Source organism: Tripterygium wilfordii, chromosome 13 (genome assembly GCF_013401445.1).
Source record: "Tripterygium wilfordii isolate XIE 37 chromosome 13, ASM1340144v1, whole genome shotgun sequence".
NCBI lineage: Eukaryota > Viridiplantae > Streptophyta > Magnoliopsida > Celastrales > Celastraceae > Tripterygium > Tripterygium wilfordii.
In genome coordinates, this window is record NC_052244.1 from 124,120 (window position 1) to 147,705 (window position 23,586).

A 23,586-nucleotide genomic window follows, 5' to 3' on the forward strand; every position below is an offset into this window, starting at 1 on the left:
CACCATTGAGAAATATGATTCTCATTGGAATCTAACACGAATATTGAACACACATATGTCTAACACTCGATTGTCAACTAAACCACCTCTCGTTGGTGAAGTAGTCATTGTTATTACCACTAAAGGCACATGGATTTTTCTATGTACTTGCCGGATCTGAGTGATTTGTGCGTTATTGTGTATATCTGATGGTTTATCAAGTGCGCACCTAAAACACAATATGACTGCAGGTTTCATTGTTACCAAAAAAAAAAATAAAAAAATTGTAGTCATTGTACTGCCATAAGTAGAAGTAATAATGTTGCATGGTGAAATCCTCTATTATCGCAAGGCATCTTTCATACCTGATGGATCTCAGGTTATGGTGGCTGCATGGAAATGGAAGTAGAAACTTATTTTACAGTTCAGATATGATAAGTCAATATTTACAATATAGAGGAGTTTTTAACGTTCAAAATGATTCTCAAATATTGGCTATGAAGGAAATTAGATTGCAGTTGATACACATCCCGTCCCGCACTGTATTCACTAATTGGCCTCCACCACCAATGGCTTGGACTCCAATCCTCGAGGACCAACAAGGCAGAAGATAGTTTCTCATTTCACAAATCTGGTAAAATTTTTGATGGCCATCTTCAAACTGTATTTTACCAAACATTATGGGATACCAAATCTTATAATTACAACACCTGAGCTCTGAACAAGATCAAGCTGACAAAAGTCAGGCCAGATAATGCATACAGTCGTGCATTGGGCAAACTAGAAGGAGAAAAACACCACCTCCATATGCTAAAAAGTATAACAAGATTGAAGTAGCCTATCTCAAAACTCAAAAGGGGCCTATTAGTCCACAATACGCATTTCAGTGGTTTCTTACACCTCATTGTCTCAACTAAGGCCTAGTAGGTAAAGCATTCCCACATTGCAGAATCATGCTAAATTGCAAGAGCTTCTTTTTCCGAATGAAAAAATCTAGTGAAAATTACGAAATCACATGCAGACATTTTGCCACCACTAGCCACCTCAGTTTTCATCAAGCTACTCAATCAACGAAAGAAAAAAACTCACAAGGGAATAAGTTGTTTCATTGTCAATTTCATATCTTTCATTAATTATTAGAAAAAAATAAATATCTACTTTAATTCAGAAGAACCAGTGGTTGCAAAAAGACCATGGATGGTAGCAAGCTTAAAGAAAACAAAGCTCTCCCAATCATATCTCAGCCAGCAGATCACAACAAGGGGAAGAAAAAAAAAAAGTGTATGGTATGGCCAGTTCGCCCCCTTAACAATCATAAGCATCATCAGGTTTAGGAAAGGAAAAAAGGATTGAAATGTAAAATTTCCATATTTTAGAGTAACTACAGGCCACAGCTATTGCTCCATCACAAGACTCAGAGTAGAGGCAAATACACAGTGGCCGTTTACATTCAGTGAACCATCCTACCCAGAAATCCAAAATAGATGTGAGAGAAATACCAACGCTGTCTAATATGGTATATTATCCAGGATCATTAAAACTGAGAGCTGTCTATTATATAAAATTACATAGAAAGGGCAAAACTTCACCAGCATTGATATCGACTAGAATAATTAACTATAATAACATTAAGTGAAACTCCCATCATCCAAGAACTTAAGTTCAACCTTGTCAAGTAGCAACAATCAACAGAAAGTGAAACAACCAACAATATCAAAATGCAACAGATGCATCTAATGATTCATATTGCATAGGCTATAGGGTAAAGCCTAATGGTCGACAAACATTTCCAAAGAATTTAAAGACAACAAAGTTCGAACTCACCTTAAGATTCAGATTTCAACGATATTCCATTAACAAGAAATAAAGGCTCTACTTTGATCAATATAAGCGTTCTTCGGTTCTTGTAACACAAATAAAAAAAGAAGGTAAATCAGAGACCTGACCCAGCAATTCTATGATTAAATCCACTGAAGTATTGGAACAAGTGAGGCAGTGCAGCAGCTAAAAGCGTCCATTTCAGAGCTCGAACTCTTCCTCCCTCAAAGCCAGCTCAGCAGCCTCCTCTTCCTCCTCATCAAGAACAAAGTATTCATTCTTCTCCACCGGCCTAAACATGTAGAACATCACAACATAAAACACCAGACTGGCTATCTCCTCAGCCGCATTACTCACCCACTCGTACTTGTATGCAGCTATGGTCTTAAGTGCAAGGACCACAATTCTCGTAAAATACAAATACCCTATCACCACAATGTAGAACTGCCTGAAAAGAGTCAATTTTGCCAGGTTCCTCGCTGCCTTCCCATCAGTCTTCGATGTCTCTCTTAGAGATCTGATCGACCACACAATAGGGAAGATAATCGCGCAACAGCATATGATATCCACCAACAAGAACACCTGATTCCAGGTTACCCAGTCCTTGATAAACGGCCCAGTCTCGCCGATCACCACTGACGCCAAATTGGCCAACACCTGAAGTGGAATCACAATCATCAACACCTTCTTCTCCTTCTCTTGCAGGAATGGCTTCAAGAACGACCAACCAGTTCCAACCAACACAATAACCGTGAAAAGCAACACAACGCGAATAAACTGGAAAATGTAGAACAGTACATCCCATCCATGTGGGGTTCCCGTAACCTTCACGTAATGCTTATCCTCGGCAGCACAGATCAGGTTGAGAGCCTTCATCAAGAGCAACCCTGCCATCAAGAGATGGATCCGGTGGACGGACAGCTTGCTGCTGTAACAGATGTAGCCCCAAAAGCCGAGGAAGACGAGATAAGCGAGGAAAAATAGAAAGTAGAGGGAGGGCAGTTGTGTGAGGCCAGCGGAGAGGAAATCCTTGGAGCCGTCACGGTCGAGGTTGTAGACCTCGGTGCGTACAGACATGGAAACCCGGGACTCGGGCGCACAGTTGGCAAAGAAGAGAGAGTACTCGTTAGGGGCAGTAACCGGATACGACTGATTGAAGGATGAAGACGGCGGCGGAGCAAGTTCACGCAAGGTGAAGAGGACATTGATGTATTGGGAATCGAGGACGCAGAACTGTGGGTTCTGCTGGATCTCGATGAGGACCTGGATCAGAGTCTCCTCGGAGAGGAGAAAGAAGCCTAACCTTGACGGTATTGGGCTGGGGACATTGACGGGGGAGGCAACGGAGACTGAAGAAACTGAGATTGTGACATGACCGGTGTGGGTGAACCCGAATTTCTCGAAGAGGATCATGGGGCGATTGTCGTCCGCTATTGTCAGAGTCTTGATCTCCGCTCTGGTGAGGGAGAATACAGATAGGAGGAAGAGGAGAAGGACGGATGAGCGCATTTTCGTCTTTTACGTGGGACGCGGTGGTGGTAGCGGAGGAGGAGGAGGAAAGTGGTTGTTGGTTCGGGAAAGACGCGAGGGTCGAATGGTCGATTATATATTTTATTTTATTTTTCACGTAAATCCATTGGAAGCCTCACGGTCCTCAGAGGCTCACAGTCACTGTCACGGGAACCTTTTGGTTTTCTTTTTTCTTTTTTTCCCATCTATATTTTTTAGAATAATAAAAGAACTTCTATTATAATAAACCATCACAAATTAGATAGATGAGAACGCTCATCTAGAAACATAACAAATAAATAACACTCTTGCATCAAAAACAAAGAAAATACCCAATTCAGTAGCATCTGTAATAATTTTACAAACAAAGAAATACAATTCTTTCTTAAAAACAGGCAGCGGCCTTGAATAAAATTTACATATGGTAAATATGGAACATGTATTATCTTGAATGACAAAGAAGATGATTAATGGGTCTTGTGGTGGATATTTTTCGTCTACTAAGAAATTGTTTGCTCTGGCCACCTATGCATCGGTTAGTCCAGTCCCCCATAGGGTAGGCTGATCAGTAAGCACATCAACCTCACAGATTTATTTCAAGAAAATATCTCGCGTCTAAAGAGTCTTGAGTTCTAGCAATGAGGGAGGCCATGATAAATAAATGCGTAGGGAATTGATGGGATGTAGAGTCGTGGGCCAAAGTCACGACCTTGCCTAACCCGAATCGCACAATACCTGGATGTGGCAGTGAGGGAGGCGAGGCGCACAATACCTGGGTGTGGCAGTGAGAGAGGTGAGGATAAATAAATGCGTATGGAATTGATGGGCCGTAGAGGCATGGAACAGGTCGCGACCTTGCCTAACCCGAATCGCACAATACCTGAGTGTGGGAGAAAATTCCCCCAGAGTATTGATTTGTGATATGGTACTTTTGTGGTATATAATTTTGAGAATCCAAGTTTTGTTTTATGTTTTTTCCCTTTATGAGCAAGTTTTGCTTAATGTTTAAACATTACACAAACATTACAACTCGCAACATCCATTTTCAATTTTTCATTATAAGAAGAGTGCATGTACTCTCTTATAATTTGGATCCTCACACACAACATTTTTTTCGCTCTAAATCCATTGGAATTGGGCTCTCACGAATTTATCCCCTTGGATTAGGCCAGGGAGATCCGACCCAATCGACCTCCAAAGTTCACTTAAAAAACCGATTCTATGTGTTAAGGTGATTGACCCACCTTATATGTTGGATTTATAATCCAACAACTACCGATGTGGTAGTTTTGACATATTCCTTAAATATTTAGTGTGAAAATGTTATTAGTATTTGAATGAATTACTTTTATTTTGTTGTAATCCTTAAAGACGAATATACTATTTTTTTTTAGAGAAAATTAAATATAAGTCATTCATGGGAGAGTTTTGTTCCAATAAGGACATTTTTAAAAGTCTTATTCCATAAAGTCCATGTACTTTAAACTAATATTCCAAAAATGACAAACTCTTATCCTAATTTTTTTAAATGACTAAAATAACCTTAGTTTAATTATTTAAATTTTAAAAATTAATCATAAAGTTTACATAAATTCCTCTCTCACTTACGAAAGCTCCTCTTTCACGACTATAGCTGTAGGGAATATTTTTCTTTCCAATTTTCTTCGTGAAATTGATTTTCTAATATGAATCTTGCATCAATTTTGAATTTCTATAATGATTCACCTTGCGATCTTGTTGACTTTGGATATTCTCGGTGTTTGAATTTCTAGATCTGATCATACTCACCACGAAACTTGTAGTTTTCCTTCGATCTATCATCAATCATTATTTTCGAAAGTTTTTGTGGTGATTTTTTGTAGTTTTTTTGGTTATGATTCCTGTTGCAAACTGTAGGTGATATGTTATCTGTTTCGATTAATTTGATATCTGTCATAATGTTATCTGTCTTTAATGAAATGTTATCTGTCTTTAAAGAAATGTTATCTGTTTGAAGTTCCAAAACAGATAACATATAAGAACAGATATGAAACAGATATATTATTTGCAGATTCTTATCCAATTTCAGAAGAAGAAAAAAAGAGTTCGAAAAAACAATAAAACCTCAAAGGTGATGCGTCTTGGTCCGTGGAGTTGATTGGTGGTGCTGATGGTTATCGGAGTTGGCCGGATCGGCCGGATCTAGCTCTTTTTCAAATGGTGATCATGATTTAAGAAGCTTTTTTGGCGAATGAAGTGATAATCGATGGCCAGTGATGATTGGAGTTTGATCGAGCCAACCTAGAGCTTTATTTTGGTAGTTTGTTCATCGAAAATGGTGACCAGGTGGTAAATTTCCGGTGGTTGACATGAAGGAAGAAGAATGACATCACGCGTGTGACTATAGATGGATTTTAGAGATATCTTTAGGGGTATTTTTATCAATACAATACAAATATACTTTTTTCTAATTTTTTTTCCATCTTTTCCTTCCCTAGAATATATAACTACCATATTGTCCTTTCCCCTAATTTCGCTTTTTTTATTTAATTTTTAAAAAAGAAATGGTAGTAAAATTGGAGGAGGGGGAGATTTGAAGGTCATGAATCCTGGGCCCGGATCCAGCTGGTTGATGAGGTGAAAAGAAAGAGTGGATCCTTAGCCCAGAAAAAGACCCATGAGAGCTGGGGTAATGGCCCAAATGCCCAATACTCGGTTGTTTCCCCCCCCCCTTCTGCTTCGAGGATTGTCGTGACGTGGTGTGCTTATCCGATGGAGAGACTGGAATATTGTAACGTTCGCAGCGCTCATGTGCAACACGTGCACGCCACTCCCTTGTTTTTTCATATGTAGCTGCCACCCGACGTGAAGAAGAACTAATAATCCAACAATTTTATTTTTTTATTAAAAAACACACACACACACACATATATATTTATATATTGTATAATAATATTATTTGGTTATATATGGATAGAAGGTTAACTATTTGTATAATCATTTTTGTATTATGGGGCAAGACAGGTACAGTAGCAAATATAATTAAATAGAAGTTTGCAATTTTATTTTAAAAAAACAATCTAGTAGCCTTATACTAAGTAAAACCGCACCTAAGAAAGCATAAATTTGTTCAGTTGGTTCATTACTTCATTTAATTGGCTCAAGCTAATCCAATTTTGAACTCTTATTAATAATCCAATAAATTAGAAAATTATATTTTTATTTCTTTGATGTTGCATTAATTAAAATATTGTTAATTTCAAGAAAGGCTCGGAACTCTGCAAGTACCAGACGTGGTCATCTCATATTCTAATCTGTTCAAACATTGCCGGCTGAGGCTGAGGCTGAGGCTGAAGCTCAATCCGATCCCAAAACATACAAATTGGGTGGTCGGTGTTTCTTTCTCTTTTCTTCCAGAACTACTTTGTTTCCAAACAAACAAATTCCGGGGAAAAAAAAGTCCATACTTCCAAGTCTCCCAGAATCCTCACGCGTGGTCATAGAAAATTCAATGTTGGATCAAGGAATTCAAAACCTGCAAAATCGACATTACCTTACCAGGAGGACACGTTGAAAGAAGAGAACCTCAAAATTTCTCCCAGTTTTTTATTTAGGTCCTGGATTATCCTACTAACATTTGATTCTCGATTGCTTCAAAATCTGTAAGTTTACCGTCCTGCGAATTCTTTTCCCTTTCGTGCTCATGATTTATCTTCAATGTAGTTCTCCCTTCTTCTTCTTCTTCTTTTTTTCCTTATAATTTTCTTTCATTTCGTGTTGAATTAGAGATATGCCACTTTGGTGGTTGCTGAGAATTTTTTAGGGGAAGGAGGTCATATTAATGTGAAAGGAGTGTTACCTTTTTCTTTGAATTTCTTTTTTATATACAATGTTTGAGGCAAGTTGGTTAAACGGTTATTGTCTTTGTATTGCCGGTTCAAATTTTCCGAGGTTTTGTTCTTTTTCCCCCTTTTCTTTTTCTTACCAACCAAGAGGAATGTTGTGTTTTCAATTCACCATGTAATGGGTATTGATTTCGACTTTGTGACGTTAATTCCTTGCACTTCTTTTGATTTCTGTCGTGTTCTATTTTGAATTTTCTGAATTCAATGCAGCTGCTGCATGAATAAAGAGAATCGTCTTGTAGAAGATTTTGTTATTGTGCACTGGAAAAAGTAACTTATTTGGGTGTAAGACCGGGGGAAAAAAATCATATAAAGGATCTCGTGCATTAGTTTTAAAATTTTGTGAGAATATTGGTGGATTGACCAAATGAATGTGGTGGGCAAAGTTGGGAGCCTTATATCACAAGGTGTGTACTCTGTCGCCACCCCATTTCATCCCTTTGGTGGGGCTGTTGATGTGATTGTGGTTCAGCAACAGGATGGGACTTTTCGAAGCACCCCATGGTACGTCAGGTTTGGTAAATTTCAGGGTGTTCTCAAGGGAGCTGAGAAGATTGTTCGTATAAATGTAAATGGCGTTGAAGCCAATTTTCATATGTATCTCGATAATTCTGGTGAAGCATATTTCATAAGGGAGGGTGATACCGCTAAAGAAGGCGAGACAAATGGGATTCTTAAGAATTCTAATACTGGGAATGCTAGACTCGAGGATGGTAGAATTGATGACGGAACCAATGAAAATGGTGGTCAGAACACTATTGATACTGGCAGGCTTGAACATAGTGTTTCTGATTCTGGGGTGGCTCAACTGCGAAATGAAATTGATTCCTTAAGTGCAGACCGAATAGAAAGGTCAGAATCTGATGGAGACAGGAGGCATTACGAATTCCAAGATGACCAGTCCTCTTTGGAGGGTTCAGTGGAGTTATCAGAATATGAATCTAACCGATATGAGAGTTTTGACGGTGAGTCTTATGGGGAGCCACAGGGTTCCGATTCAGAAGTTATCCTGGTGAGTGTGGATGGTCATGTACTGACAGCCCCCATTTTGTCATCAGAACAAAATACTGAGAATGTACAGCTAAGCACACCTCAATTTCATCTTGGGCCAGGAGAGGGGACTGACTTTTGTGAAGACAGTGAGGAGCTAAATCCTAGTGATAATCCATGGGATGCTAATTATACCAGTGAGATGAATGCATCTGCACCAAATGTCTTATCGGATAATCTTTGCGGCATTAATAGTGACATAAATCTGCAGGGTCACCAACACCTGGAAGTTTATGAAAGCGAGGTAGAACATGTCTGTAATAACCAAGGAACTCAGGACACCCCTAAACTGGAAGGAGATTTTCACATGAATAGTGACTTAGAAGATGCATCTGCTATCATCAAGAGTGAAGAGGTGTTCAGGAGTTGTCTGGAGCTATCAGAATTGACCAAACATGAGGGAAATACCCATTTCGAAGAAATTCCTCAGGATGTTCAAAATTCTCCAAAGGAATCTCCTCAAAGTCTTTCAGCAGTCAATGGAACTGAAGATGTTGGTGCTGTTGAAATCAGAAATAATGATGAATTATCTCCACCATGCAATTCTGATTCTTCTAGCATTGATAAAGCCCCTTTACAGGTTCAAGTTGAATTGATAGGGAAAAAAGAAGAGCATACCTGGCTTGAGAGCATACCTGTTCATTCTGCTGGTAATGGTACAGAATGGAAAGATAAACAAGTTCGTGCCTTGGAAAACGCAATGGATGGTAACCTGCGAAGTTCTGAACCTGAAGATGAATGCGTTAAAGATGAGATAGTGCAACCTCAAACAGCTATTTCAAGCAGAGTGATACAAACTAATTCAAGTATAAGTACCATCCTCTCACTGATTAATGATCTTGATTCAGGACATGATCAATATATATTATTATAACTTTTCTATTCATCTAGATTTTGCAGGGTTTGAGATCTCACTCTGTGGGAAGGAACTCCGGGCTGGAATGGGCTTCGCCGCTGCTGCTGAAGTTTTTGATGCACACCATGTATCTGTTGAGGAATTTAAAAATTCTGCAGCATCAATTATCGAGAATGAAAATTTAATTATCAGGTTCAGAGAAATGTACTTGACATGGGAGAAAGCTGCTCCTGTTATGCTTGGAATGGCTGCATTCAGTATAGACTTAGCTATTGAGCACGTAGAAGCGATTCCTGTGGAACAGGATGGTACGGGGTTGGGGGATTGTGATACTCCAATTACTCCCACTTCTTCAGGACGTAGATGGAGGCTTTGGCCTATTCCATCTAGGAGGGTGAAAACAATTGAGCACACAAGCAGTAATTCATCTAGCGAGGAGGTATTTGTTGACTCTGAATCCGCTTTTCAGAACTCACAAGCAGAAACAGCTGCATCGTCCCAGGGTGGAAATGAATCTCCTCACAAGCAGTTAATCAGAACAAATGTTCCCACGAATGAGCAGATAGCATCTTTGAATCTGAAAGAAGGTCAAAATATGATAACATTTAGTTTCTCCACTAGGGTTCTTGGAAAGCAACAGGTTTGTTGGTTATCCTGAATTTAAATCTTCGAATGTAATGATGACATCTAGTGGATGTGATTGTTTTCATCTTCACCTGCTAAGTAATGTTAAACTTCAACAGGTTGATGCTCATATCTACTTATGGAAATGGAACGCACGGATTGTAATTTCAGACGTTGATGGAACAATTACCAAGTACGGCTTTCTATAACAGAGCTTATTGGATTACTTAGTATGATAGTTCCTGCAACTTGCTTGAACTCATCAGGATCTGCTTCTTGATTATTTGCCTCACATTTTTTTCAAAGTGAATGACCAGAAGTTTAGCTATCAAATCCATGTTCTGGTTTCTAAATCAAATGGTTCTTGAGGATGTTACATGGTCATTATCAACAGAAATAATGAGTCAGGGTAGTGCCTCATGCAAGCAATTTAATTTTTTAGTCTGTGCCAGTCTCTTTTTGCTAATTCTGTGGCAGTTTCCTTTTTATTTTTCTGTGCCAGAATCGAATATGCCCTGTGCATTACCTTGATGCATATTTTTTCAGGTCTGATGTGCTAGGCCAGTTCATGCCTCTGGTTGGAAAAGACTGGACGCAATCCGGTGTAGCTAAGCTTTTCTGTGCAATAAAGGTATCTTGCTTGTCTAGCATATGAGAGTTTTGGAATCATTAACTTCATTCTTCCATGTATGTGAGTGTTCTGTTTTAGATTGTCAAAACATTGGATTTGGTAATCCATGTAGCATTATTACAGAATTTCTCAGATTTGATTTATTGCTCTAGTGAATTTGCCAGTCTTTGTACCATGAGTGAACTCATCTAATGAAAATTTCAGGTATCCATGCATTATTTATGGTCCTTTCCACCTCCACATTCGATAGTCTGCCACTTGTATATTCATTTTGTGAATTTAACCTGATATGTATTATCCACATTGCAGCTGCGAACATATTGATTTTTACGACCACAGTGATGTTATTTTCTAACAGAGTAATAATATAAAGATGGTTAAAAGAATGCCTTGGATATGCATCAATGGACAGTATCTGGTAAGATGGAAGGTTCAGTTATCCAGTGGGTCCATTTTTCAATAATGAAAACAGGTGGAAATATAGAGAAAAAACCAGCTGTTATTGGAACATTGAGATGAAAGAGGTGAAGAGAGAAGGGTGCTCACTCTGGACATGTTACTAGGAAGGATTTTGAAATGTATAATGGAAGTCCATATCTTTTCTGATTGTGTGTCGGTATTTATGTCGCAAATCTTTTTAGAACTGCTCATTTTTCTGTCAGAATCCTGGATATTAAATAACAGTGGTAACAGAATGTGGTCATCCTGCGTCTACTGGATCAGTCAAATAATTTTCTTCATAATGTAATGCTGCCTTCGTTCTATACTCTTTAACATCTATGTGTAAGTTACTAGGTTTGCTTCATTAGTTTAAAACAAAAGTCTATCAAACAGGGTTGTGATTTTGTTTATTCCGTGAACTAATGATTGCTAGTTAACGTATATGTTTTGTGAAAAAGGTTAAAACAACTTCTTATAAGGCTCCTGGATGAAAAGATATTGTGTTTTGAACAAGATAGAGCATTTTTTATCAGATGTTGAATTCCGAATCTCTATGTAGGAGAATGGTTACCAGCTATTGTTTCTGAGTGCACGTGCAATTGTTCAGGCATATCTGACCAGGAATTTTTTATTCAACCTGAAACAGGTATGACATGGTCCTTTATCTTGCAGCACCTTGTATTGACTTTTAAGAAATCTATCTTGCAAATATCACAGGGCTCCTGTCTCTGTCATCTTTTCTGTACTGGGCATGGTAGCGTTGCAGCATTGAGATTGCAATTGTTGTGTGGATAATATTGTTGTATTGGTTACAACTTAAGTTGTGCCTGTAGATTGCATTAACCACCTGAATATTTCTGTGCTTGCAGGATGGGAAGGCCCTTCCAAATGGACCTGTTGTTATTTCACCTGATGGTCTATTCCCGTCATTATATCGAGAAGGTCTGGTCTTGTACTGTTGATTTTGTTTCTCCGAAAAATGCTTCATTTTGCTGTATATAATACTCAGTTTGCTAGTTCAATTTTGTAAATGATGAACATGATAATCACACTTAACAATATACCATGATTATTTACTGATTGCTAAGTGCCTACAAATGTGTAAATTGGTTGTGAAATGGATTTACATAAGAGAATCAGATCAAATATCACAATTAAGGTGCTGATGTAAATATATGTTATCTTGGAGCAAATTTAGTTTCAGCACTGAGCTATCTTTGAATAACTTGCTAATTTCAGTCATGTTAATAAATGGGCGCACAGCAGATGATACATTAACATGCTTTCTGCTGAGAGGCAGTTACAAAGTTTGAATTATCAAGGACAGTTACTCACATAGTTTGAATTATGAGGGTAATTGCATGCCACAGTTTATTTTGAGGTCTGTTGAGTTTTGGACAAAATTCTGTCCCTTTTTCTTTAGTTCCATCTTAATCTGCATTTCATTGGTGAAATTAGAAAAGTTGAAGAGATGAGAGGTCCTGAAAGGTAAAATTCTAATGTTATGGACCATGGAGGGAAAGGTCCAAATTTGCAGAACCAAAAGTGCAATTAGTGCATCCGCTCTCTCTCTCTCTCTCTCTATCCTTTCTGTCTGACTTAACGAATTAACGTTTACATTAAATTTACTTTTATGTAACTTTGATGGATGAGGTTTTCTGCACTGGTGACTGCATATTAACTTGTTAGCTCTCTATTGAATCCACCAGTTATTTCTTGACTTTAAGATAACGCATGCAACTTTTATCCCATTTCACGGTCAGATGTATTTGTTCTTCTTGTGTTATACATGCTTTCGATGTCAGTTGACTCTTCTCTACAGCGAATTTGGTGTTTTATTGATTATAGTAGTACTCTTGGCAGTTATTAGAAGGGCGCCACATGAATTCAAGATTGCATGTTTACAGGTAAAATGTCAAAGGTTCTTGACCTTTTATTTGGGAATTGACTTGAACATTGTTGGCATGGATTATGAATTTATGATTCTCATTCCAAGTGATGCTATGAATGCTCTTAACTTCACATGTCGCAGGATATCAGAAAACTCTTCCCCTCTGATTATAACCCATTTTATGCGGGTTTTGGGAACAGAGACACTGATGAGCTTAGTTACAGGAAAATTGGGATTCCTAAAGGCAAAATATTCATTATAAACCCAAAGGTATCTATACCCTTTTTGGCAATGATATTTGGTGAGCAGGATTCTTTTGTTCAGCTAAAAAATAAATATAAATTTACAGGGCGAGGTAGCCATCAGCCATCGCATAGACGTGAAGTCCTACACATCTTTGCACACTCTTGTCAACGACATGTTCCCCCCGACTTTGTTGGTTGAGCAGGTGAGTGATCAAATACACATAAGCAAACATATATGTTGGAAAAAGGATCTAATATCGAATGCTGGAATAAAAAATGAAACGGTATCAGCTCCTCAACAACTGCCTATGATCTTTCTTATTTCTATTGAGAACTTAGGATGATAATTTATACATATGCAGGAAGACTATAACTCATGGAATTACTGGAAAGTGCCATTGCTGGACATGGAGTGAAATTAGCCTATAGGTGGTGGAAAACGGTTCCCTTGTGCAATCAGAGATGGTCCGTGGCTTGAAGCTTCTCACAAAAGTAGCGCTCAATATACTTTCCATTGCCTGCATTCTGTGCTGGAATTGATGCGGAGCTCCTTCATTTGTTGGTTGTAAACATGCATGTTGTACAAGAAGTCTGGGTCTTGGACAATTGATGGAGCGCCCCTGCCCATTGAATAATATAAAAGCTCCCTCACTGCTCATCGATATCATTGTTTCGGGTTGTACTAATACAATGATACCTTACTGGGATTAGTTTAGTGCAACTTTGAGCAGTCTTGAAGATGATTTTTTAAGATCGAAATTCTCAAGACCTCATGAGTTGATTATTCTTGATCACTGTAGACTTACTGGTGCGCTACATAATTATTCTTTTTCTAATAGTGGTGTTAGGATAGCTTACATAATTTGTAGATTTGTTTAGGGGTATATTGAGTGTATTAAAAAAATCATAAATGAATGAGTGCTAGTCATTTTTTATGAATTTAACAGAACAATCAATTGATTATCAATGATTATTTGGTCGGTTATGGATCGGTTCTAAATAATTTTTTTTAAAACAACCTATTAATGGTTGGATTTGATGGTTGATTCGATTTCTACGATCTTTTACACCCCTCAATTGAAATGAACATGGTTTTAACTTCAAGGTGGTTTGATAAATGAAGCAAAAGTAAAATTTATTTCAAACATACATTTATTTATTAGAAATCGTTATAGAAATATAAATAATAAATAAGTTGCTAAAATTGTCAACGAGGAGCGAAAAAAAGAAGCTAAAATAAAATCCATGGTAACCACGAGCCAGCGAAACGACAGGCATAGGACGCGCAAAACATTGTTGACTTGTTCTCTTCTTCCCCCTCTCTCCCTCCCTTTTCTATTTTCTTCTAGTTCAAGTTCAAGAGAGAGAAAGGAAGAGGAGGAAGAAAAAAAACAGAGATGTCGTGGCTAAGGACCGCGGTGAACAGGGCGGTGGAGGTTGGAGGAAACAACAACATCACTCGCACCGTCCGGAACTACGCAGACTCCGTTGTCGTTCATGCTGGCAATGCCGTGACCGAGGGCGCCAAGATCATCCAGGACCGCATTGTATCAAGATCTCTCCCTCTTCGCATTTAGACTCATTCAATCATATGCATTCATTGATTCGATTCATCATTCAGACAAAAATATCAAACAAATAGATATATATCTACTCTCAAATCAAATATTGATACCTCTATTTTCTTTGATTGGTTTACTCGGGTTTGGTGGAACAGGGAGCTCGTAATCTGCAGAGCTTTCGGCTTACAGTCAAGAGATTGGAGGATCTCTCAGTGTCCTGTCGAGGGACAGAGAGACTTCAGTTACTCAGAAGGTGGTTGGTTGCGCTTAAGGAAGTTGATAGACTTTCTCCTGGTTCTCCTGAAGAATACTACATTTCCGGCGACTCCAAAGATTCTCCTCGAAAACCCACTTTGGTATTTTGCTCCTTTCTCTCTCTCTCTCTCTCTCTTGTGTTTGGCTTGCTGCTTGCTGGATCGACCCGGTAGGGTAGTTTCTGTATTGCTTTGTTCGCTTATTTGTTAGTTTTGCAATATAACTTTTGCAGGTTTATTATATTGACCCTGACATCAGAGGAGAACCAATGAATTTTCGCGATGTTTTCCTTCATAGTCAAGCTCTAGAAGGCATGGCATTGTCGCTGGTAAGTCAAAACCCATCTTAGCCAGTGTTTTTGCTTATTGTCATCAGGCTATAGGTTTCCAAATTTATGAACTTGGCTACAGCAGTAGTTGAGAACTCAGATTGGATTATTTTTAATAGCATGTGTCTTCTGCATAAACTAGTAATTATGGGGCCTCTAGGATGATTTATCTACTTGTTTTGTTATAATTCAAATTTCCAACCGCAAATTGATTGGGACAGAGGTTTTGATGATTGTGATGAAGCACTAGCACTGTGACAGTGATAATGATTCCATGCCTACTTGTTCTCTCAATTTCGTGTCGTTCTATGCAGATAACTATTGGCTGGGCCTTGTATTTGCTGATCCATTGAGTTTAACCGCAGGTTCACTCTTTTGTATGACTCAGATTCTTGAAGCACCAAATGACGAAGAAATTTTATTACTTCAGGAGATATTTGGGTAAGAGCATTCCCTGTTGTCCTTCCTCCTTTTTTCTTAAATTAGATAATATCTTGCTTTTTCTAAAGCCTTTAGTAACTTTAACGCTTCTGTGTCCGGAATTAAATTGCTTGGAGATCACATTTCATTTATTTACGAGGACAGACTGTCAGTTGATACTAATATTTTTCTTTCAGGCCCGTATTGTGTTATCTGAGTTCCATATCTGGTTATATACAGGCTCTGTCTTTCAGGAGATAAGGAGGTTCATATTGCAGTAATAAGCAGTATACAGGATATGGCCACAGCATTCTCAAACTACGAGGATGAAGTACTGGTAAGGCATGGTATACATGCCTTCAGTTTACATCTAAGCATATCATTTTAGACACCCACAACTGGAATCCGAAAGTGCTTCTATTCTCATCATTGTTTGGATGCTTCTATAAATAGGCATATGCCCGCAGGGCTTTATCTTTTGAATCTAATGCATCATCTTTATTTGATTGATATTTTGGGCATCATTCATTGTTGCTTGCTGTTACTACTGTACCTTTTTTCCTTTGATGTGATGCATTTCCCCTTCCCCGCATTATGAAATAATATTTGTTTTTCCCTTCTCTTCCTGGTGTTGTCAATATGCAATTAAAATAAATGGCTATAGGTTTTTGTTGTCACAATGTTCATTTTTCAGTATAGAATGTCCACCTTTGCTCTCATCCTTGATTAAGAGCTAAACCTGAATGTGCTTCATAACTGTGCAGTATGACAGCTTGCATCTGCAGCTTTTCTTATTTGTGGTTTCCAGAATATGCCTAGATTGGTGGTTGAGGTGTTGGCTCAATGGAGAGGCAGTTCTAGTAGGAAAGACTTATACAGAGATAGAGCTCATGCTTTGTCACTAATAGTCTCATGGAGGGGAGGAATGAGGAGAAACCAAAATCTTGGAGAAGTTAAACAATCCTTCTAAGGCTCAATTTTGTTTGCTTATGAGATCTGGTCTTGATGTTTCACGCCTAGCTTGTAGTTTGCTTCTTCATTTATTTTTCCTTTCGGAATTTTGCATTGCTTTGCCCACGTGATTGGGCCATATGCCCTCAGGCCTATGGCCTTGGGAGGATAATTAGTACTAGTCAATAAAGGGATCACTTTTCTAATAGATGAAGCCTTGTAGTGAGCATTTTAATAGATATGATTTTCTTCTGCTATGTGCTTCTAGATAATATCTTCTTGCGCCTGACCAGCCGTATCCCCTGCATATCAATCTTACTCTTGAACTTTCTACGTTGTTTCTGCTCAATTTTTGTTTAACATATGCTCTCTTCACTCTTCCTCAATTTTCTCTCCAGGCAAAACGTGAAGAGTTGCTTCAATATGCTCAAGTTGCGATTGCAGGGCTGAAAATCAATGCTGATCTTGGAAGGTGATCCAGGATTCAATAGCTGCATGTGTTTATGCATCTGTCACAGATTGCATCTTCCATATATGTGCCTTACCAGAGCAGCCCTTAACCTTTCTGGAGCAGCCAGATTTCTTATTACTTTTGATAATTGAAATTTCGGCTTTCTTATCTTTATGTTCCATCTTCTGTGCCACTAGATTGATTCTGTTTTGAAGGTTTAGGCTCCCTTTTTGTTGTAGATTGGAGTCATCTGTTTGTAATGTGTCTTGACTTTCTGCACACTGTTCTGCCTTTAGTAATTCCTCTGTCTACTTTCTCCCTAGTGAAATGTTAGACACTAGTCTTTCCATATCTACTTTTGTTTTTAAGTCCCGATTTTAATCATTCTATTTTTTTTTTTATTTACATCTCTGTTGATGGCTCCATTTTGTTGAATAAAATGTAAAACTTTAGGTTGTGAAATCAGGGGATTCATTCACATTGTAGGAGATTGTGAAGATTAGGATGCCTTAGTTGAGTGAAATAAGGCTGAGCAAGGTTGGTGAGATTAATATCAATCTCGGACTTGACGTGCTGCTTGAGCTTAGCTGATTGGTAGTGAACTAAGACGCAGTCCTAATTATCACACTCTTACCAAATAGCAACAATTATTCTGAACAGAAGAAACTTATTCTGATCTGCTGGTTTCTTTTTCCATTATATGTGTGGTCTTTATTTTCATAGACTGTAAGCTACAGAAGTATAATTATTCTCCTCCTGCTTGTTTTCTTGATCTGTTCTCTGCTCTATGCTCTCAGAATAGATGCTGAAGCCTGCAGTTTAATGGAAAAAGTTAGCAAAATGAAGGCTCATCAGCAGCATTCAAATGAGGTTCAAGAGAACTCATCTGTCGGAAATGTGGAAATTGAGGTGAGGTTAAGCTCACACACAAGTTGACAGTTAACTGTGGTAAAATTTTATTGACCTTCATGAATTCAAAATGCACAAGAAGTCATAGTACATTAGAATTAACTCCACCCCTTTTTCTTCATAGTTTAGTATATATCTCATTCCTTGTCTAGATTTGGGTGAATGGTAGATGAGCATATCTATTCATCGCTTTCCTTCTCTTTTAACTTATATTCAACTAATTTGCAAGTGTTTCTATTCTATATTCTTTCAAGGTTTCTATTCTATATTCTTTCCCTTGAAACCTTTGAGTTGGGGGTTTCAGCTGTCTTGTTGGCTAAGCCTTATTAATTTTTGCTTGTAGGTTAGCAGCTGCTTTGTTTCTCTTTCTAAGTTCTGGACTTCTTGGACAGCAATAAATTAACTTGTGTCTCATGCTATAGAGTATGTTTATGGTTCATTATGGAAAAAGCTTTTGCTTTCCTGCAGGATCTAAAAGATGCACTTGGGCAAATTAAACTATATTCCAAATTGGAGGCACTATTACTAAAGAAAAAATATTTGAGTAATGGGGATTCTCCCAAGCTTCACGCTCAAAAGGTTTGTTTTTCTTTTGGGATCTGTAGTTTAGTAATGATTTTAAAAGGAAAAGAAAGAACAAGAAAACTTTTGCTGTCTATACATGAAAAAAGTGTTCAGACCTGCCCTTTTGGATCACAATTTTTCCGGTGATAACCTTGTGCATCAAAATTCAGAATGATTTCTGCAAGAAGCCATTGATATTTTAGGTTACAAAAACTATTTTTGCAACTTTAACTTGTGTTTGGGGTAGTTGTTAAGATGCAAAGCATAAGTGGGATATTTACATGTTGCCTTGAGCAGGTTTTGTCTAAAATAGATATTGTATACTGTTAGTATGTGTATGTTAGATAAGCTCCTAAATAATTGCTTCGAAGAGATCTCAAATTTACTCAACTTCTTTGAAGTATTAGTGTTCCGGACATCTATCCTTGGGACCATTACATACATAAAATCGCTTCTTGAGTTAAGATGCACTTATTCATTTCTTAGGTTTGAATATACTTGATCAAAAGCCAAAAAAAAAGAAGGTTTGGTTATTCAAAACAGAGAGAAAAAAAAAGAGAGCAGTTTGGTTGTTTGTTTGTTTGTGCTGCTACTCTTACTGATGATTCACTTTTCATTTATTTTGTAGGCTGATAAATTGAAAGTTCTATCCGAGTCTCTTGTTAATTTGGCTTTAAAAGCTGAAGAGCGTGTCTTAGACCACAGGTATCGAAGAATTTCTCTCTTTAGTGTTGAGCCCATCCTGTTGGATAAAGATGATCATAAACTGCTTTAATGGGTAAACATAATCTTAGTCGGACCTGCAAGTCAATTTTCTCTTATTGATCATTTTCCAGCTACATATAAGGTCGCTGGCCACCGAAGAAACATACTTCATATAAACCCCATTTTTTCGCACTTTTTCTTGAACAGACTGTGCTGGAAGCTGTATGACAAAACATTGAGGTAAACAATACTCGTGCACAAGGCTCCCGCAGTAGTTAGGGATAGACAAGATGTACGTAAACCTTACCCTCACATGATATGTGGAAAGATTGTTTCAGGAATGAACCTATGAGGCTGTGACGTCTAGGTTGTGTCCCTGCAACTCTGCCACTGGGTCACATGTTCGCCTACATGACAAAACAGTGACGTGAAATTTTACGTTAGCTTCCATAACTACATTCCCAATTGTGGCTTCTTGAAACTCCTTTTGTCAGTCCCTCCAATTTGAATAATAGATAGTATCTTCCTCTACTCTATATGATATCTTAACTTGTTATGGATGCCCACCATATAGCATCCACCATCAAATTATGTGTTTTTTTCCACTTCTTCGGAGTAGGAAACAGAGGGATAATAATTTTGGAGGCTTGGTAGATTGCTTTTAATCACTTCAGTTTCCCCCCTTTTGACAGATACTGCCTCTTGCATTTGATAAACAGATCTTAAGTCTCTACACAATTGTTCTGAAACTTTTTTTTGGAAGTGTTTGTGTCTCTTTTTTTCCGTCTGCAACTTTTACTGAATTATCTAAGGCAGGGCTTATTTTATTTCCCCTCCCTTTCTGGCACCATGTGTTCTATACAGACATCAGAAAGAAGAGGCTCTCAACTATCGTGTGGCAAAAGCAAATGAAGTTTGTGAACTTGAGAAGGTACACTACAACCAAAAATTGATGACCCTGTCTAATTAAAATATATGTCAAGGTGTGTACAAAATCGCTAAATTTTAGCTGCTTCTTGCTGAGTTGAACCTGAAACTGTGGGCAATGCTATATGTTAAGTTAAATTATGTATGTTTGACGTATTGCATATGCGCACTCAGCGCACCTCTCTCTCTCCCTTGTATTTGTCTAATCACCACTTTGTTGCATCTCCCAACAAAATTAGTTTGTTTTGTGTTCTTTCTGATCCATTTAATTGTAAGATGAATTAAACTTTGTTGTCTTGACATTTTCCAGGAATTCTCAGGTGAGATTAAAGAACTTGAGAAGCAAAAAGATGACCTCGAAGCTGAATTAAAAAAGGTATTCAGTTCCCTATATAGCCTTCTGGCCATTCATCTGCAATATATTTGAGTTAGTTCTTCTAATACTACGGTTCTCTCTGTCTTTATGTTTAATGATACTCATTGATGAATGATGATTGTGGAAATTGTGTCCGATGCATGTGGCTTGTGCTTGTATGTGAACACTTACCGATCTCCATCCATGTCCTCTAGTTTGCAAAATTACCCTTCTTTGGTTCTTTCAATATCTTTCCATGACTGGGCATTTATTGTAGGTCAATACCTCATTGACTGCTGCTCGTGCACGCCTTCGCAATGCCAGGGAAGAACGGGATCAATTCGATGAAGCAAGTAATCAGATTCTTATGCATTTGAAAATGAAGGTATTATCGTTTTTCCTTAACTGTTCATATCACTAGGTTATACTTTCCTCATTCCCCGTTCACCATTCCTACCTTTTTCCTTTTTAACTTTTGAATCGTTTTTCATGATAGGAAGACGAACTGTCAAGATCAGTTGCTTCGTATAAAATAGAATCTGATGTTGTCACTAGGTGCATTAATTTCTTGGAAGATACCCGGGTTTTCCAGACCACGTATTCTGAGCAAAAAGAGAAGCAGGTCAAGTATGTCCATCTGGGTTCTACTGGTCTGTTAATGTATCTAATGTGGGCACCTTTTGTTTCATAGTTGCCTTATTGACATTGGAAGGGGTTTGATATCTCATGAACTTGCCGTATGCTTGTATGTTTGTATTCCATTCTCATCTGTCCATTTATTTAGATCCTTTGTATTTGATAAATTCTTCTATGTACATGCTTAAGGGGTGAATTGGAGAGATATGGAGATCATTTTGTGCATCTGGTTATGCATTTTCTCTCTGGTTACAAGGTATTCCTTTTCTCTTCCCGGCCAAGGTAATTGCTAAACGTACAACATTGCCATTTTCTTTCCTGTTGCCTTACTGGGACGCATGCCTTGTTTCTTTGATCAGGAAGAGTTGGCTCCTTTTGTTGCTCGTGTTAGGAAACTTGTGGAGAACTTGTGTTCAAGTCAAGGGTTCTGTATTTATGCCTTTGAAAATAACTTGTGGTGCTTCCTGAAGCCTATAATTGTTCTCTCATAATATAATTGTATTTTTTTGTGGCAGGTCAGGAGTAGCAGAGAGCATAGATGAAACTTCAAAATCAATAAACCCAAGAAAAAATCTTGAACAGGAATACCTAGATATCGAAGCCAAGGTACTCACGAGTTTCCCTTACCTGTATTGTGCTGTTTTAAGGTCATGTGCTCCATTGTAGTCTCTCTTTGTTTGATTTCATGTTCAGACCTGATCTTTCATCGGTAGTCCTCAAACACCTTCTTTTCTTTTGTTTGTTTTTTTAATCTTTTTTCGAAACATGCTACACTTATGAAAAAAATGACACAGTTTCCTTTGTTTTTCAAAAAAAAAAAAAAATGCAAAGTGATGTATAAAGTGATGCATTTTTTTTATATTAAGTTGTAAACTCTTGATGCCCAATAGATCACAATATTACAAGATTACTGTGATATACATCTAAAATTAAAATGCCTACTATTTTGATAAGACTATGACCTCATATATATTGTTTGGTGCATTTACAATTAAATAATATAGAGTATAACTCTCCCCTTTTCACTTCTTTCTGTTTTTTTTTTTTTTTTTTTTTTTTTAAACTTTTGCTGTCAGTTCGTGACCACACTAAGCATAGTGGATGCCATGAAAAAACATTTTTATGCTGAAAATGAAGGCGTTTACAGGTACAAAATGTTATATTGCTTGAACGTTTTCTTTCTTCCAATGTTCGTTTCTTTTAGTAAGATCTCTTCTTGTATCCAGGAAAGATGATGATAAGGTTAGAGGGCTATTTGATGCTTTGGAAAAGATAAAAGAAGAATTCGAATCCATTGATAGACCAACCTTGGAAGTTGAAACTCCGACGAACAAATCAAATTCGACACGGAGCAACGAGCCTCATTTAAGTCTTTCTCCTACCTCAAAACAGAGCCCAGGAGGAACTCCAGACAGCCGAGATGGTGCAAAATGGAAGCATACCTCAGGTAAGTTAGGGAAGGTTGTGGACATCCAGGGAGAAATGGAAAAGCTAGCATCAGATTTGGAAAAAGACGGCAGAGATTCAACGGAAGAGATTGGTGAATGGGAGTTTGATGAACTCGCGGAGCCGAAGACCACCATCTGAAGAGCAAAGGCAATACAGTTTATTCAGTTTGTGGATTTTAGGCATGGTAACTGAAAAAGGCAGGTACTTGGTGATATTCCAGACTGAAAAACGTTGGAAAATGGAAATTCTATTGTGTGAAGTCTAAATGCACTCATATTTTTACTCTATACACCCCCTCAACTTTTTTTCTCTATACACCCTCAACCCCACCTCAATTTATTGATATTTTTATATTTTTTAATTTATATTTTTATATTTCTATAATTTATATTTTTATAATTAAATGTTAAATTTGTATAATTTATAATTTATATTTTTATATTCGTATAATTTGTATAATTTATGTATTTCTAATTTCTAATTTCTAATTTATTTGGTTATAATTTTTAATTTATTTGATAAAAAAACAATATTATTAAAAAACAATATTGTTATCAATACAAGTACATTAATCAGAGGTTATGTCTACAATGGATTGAGGTACATTTATCGAATGAACAAGCTTCTCATAATCACGGAGTTGTTTCTTATATGGTATCGTCTATGCTGTTGCACAATCATACTTGTATGAAAAACCACTGGATCATAATAAGGGGTATCGGATAATTCTCACTCATAAATACTTGAACAAAGTGGTTATTATTCACATATCCAATAGTGATGGATCGCAATGGTAAAAAAAGTTAAAGATTGTACATCGCTTTGTGAGATGCAAGATGATGTTGTACCTTGATGCGATAAGGTGTCCCATATCCAACAGTTCATTGGTGTTGGTTTATTTGTCTCGAAAAATATACGCGCATTGTGAATAAATTAAAATAATTATAAATATACAAAAAAAATTCACATCATAACACAAAGTATTAAAATCAAATTCTAATATTATATTTCAATAGTATTATTTTTTAATAATTATTTTATTTTAATGATATTGTATTTTAATTATACTGTTTTTTAGCCAAATAAATTTCAGATTATAAAAATATAAAAGAGGTGGGACCGAGGGAGGGGATGTATAGAGAAAAA

At 37.4% G+C, this 23,586-nt stretch overlaps 3 protein-coding genes across 6 annotated transcripts; 2 read left to right on the plus strand and 1 right to left on the minus strand.

The window, feature by feature from the left end:
* Nucleotides 1-1,584: 1,584 nt before the first annotated feature.
* Nucleotides 1,585-3,407, minus strand: LOC120013297 (protein CANDIDATE G-PROTEIN COUPLED RECEPTOR 7-like). The gene has a single exon (XM_038865056.1). The coding sequence runs from the start codon at nt 3,304-3,306 to the stop codon at nt 1,999-2,001; it is 1,308 nt and encodes a 435-aa protein (XP_038720984.1). The 5' UTR covers nt 3,307-3,407; the 3' UTR covers nt 1,585-1,998.
* A 3,143-nt stretch (nt 3,408-6,550) lies between these two features.
* LOC120013295 (phosphatidate phosphatase PAH1-like) lies at nt 6,551-13,867 on the plus strand. 4 transcript variants are annotated; one of them, XM_038865051.1, is made up of 11 exons: nt 6,554-6,947; nt 7,401-9,046; nt 9,132-9,736; nt 9,840-9,913; nt 10,267-10,351; nt 11,352-11,438; nt 11,662-11,734; nt 12,656-12,699; nt 12,825-12,953; nt 13,033-13,131; nt 13,291-13,867. In XM_038865051.1, the coding sequence occupies exons 2-11, from the start codon at nt 7,558-7,560 to the stop codon at nt 13,342-13,344; spliced, it is 2,739 nt and encodes a 912-aa protein (XP_038720979.1). In that variant the 5' UTR covers nt 6,554-6,947; nt 7,401-7,557; the 3' UTR covers nt 13,345-13,867. The 4 variants fall into 4 exon arrangements, with proteins under 4 accessions (XP_038720981.1, XP_038720982.1, XP_038720979.1 ...); XM_038865052.1 differs by having other exon boundaries at nt 9,141-9,736; XM_038865053.1 differs by lacking the exons at nt 11,352-11,438; nt 11,662-11,734; nt 12,656-12,699; ... (1 more) ...; nt 13,033-13,131; nt 13,291-13,867 and adding an exon at nt 10,710-10,954 and having other exon boundaries at nt 6,551-6,947.
* A 326-nt stretch (nt 13,868-14,193) lies between these two features.
* Nucleotides 14,194-22,755, plus strand: LOC120013137 (myosin-3). The gene is made up of 18 exons (XM_038864829.1): nt 14,194-14,475; nt 14,646-14,846; nt 14,978-15,073; nt 15,462-15,514; nt 15,734-15,830; nt 16,843-16,916; nt 17,693-17,804; nt 18,273-18,383; nt 18,997-19,073; nt 19,938-20,004; nt 20,311-20,376; nt 20,633-20,740; nt 20,852-20,982; nt 21,181-21,247; nt 21,351-21,415; nt 21,507-21,597; nt 22,068-22,138; nt 22,218-22,755. The coding sequence occupies exons 1-18, from the start codon at nt 14,326-14,328 to the stop codon at nt 22,576-22,578; spliced, it is 1,998 nt and encodes a 665-aa protein (XP_038720757.1). The 5' UTR covers nt 14,194-14,325; the 3' UTR covers nt 22,579-22,755.
* The last annotated feature ends 831 nt before the right edge of the window (nt 22,756-23,586 follow it).

Coding starts and splice junctions, on each gene's coding strand:
- LOC120013137 (XM_038864829.1), top strand. CDS start 14,326: ATGTCGTGGCTAAGGACCGCGGTGAACAGGGCGGTGGAGGTTGGAGGA. Junction 14,847..14,977: donor CTCCTCGAAAACCCACTTTG/GTATTTTGCTCC, acceptor TAACTTTTGCAG/GTTTATTATATTGACCCTGA. Junction 15,074..15,461: donor AAGGCATGGCATTGTCGCTG/GTAAGTCAAAAC, acceptor TGTATGACTCAG/ATTCTTGAAGCACCAAATGA.
- LOC120013297 (XM_038865056.1), bottom strand. CDS start 3,306: ATGCGCTCATCCGTCCTTCTCCTCTTCCTCCTATCTGTATTCTCCCTC.
- LOC120013295 (XM_038865051.1), top strand. CDS start 7,558: ATGAATGTGGTGGGCAAAGTTGGGAGCCTTATATCACAAGGTGTGTAC. Junction 11,735..12,655: donor CCCGTCATTATATCGAGAAG/GTCTGGTCTTGT, acceptor TACTCTTGGCAG/TTATTAGAAGGGCGCCACAT. Junction 12,700..12,824: donor TCAAGATTGCATGTTTACAG/GTAAAATGTCAA, acceptor CACATGTCGCAG/GATATCAGAAAACTCTTCCC.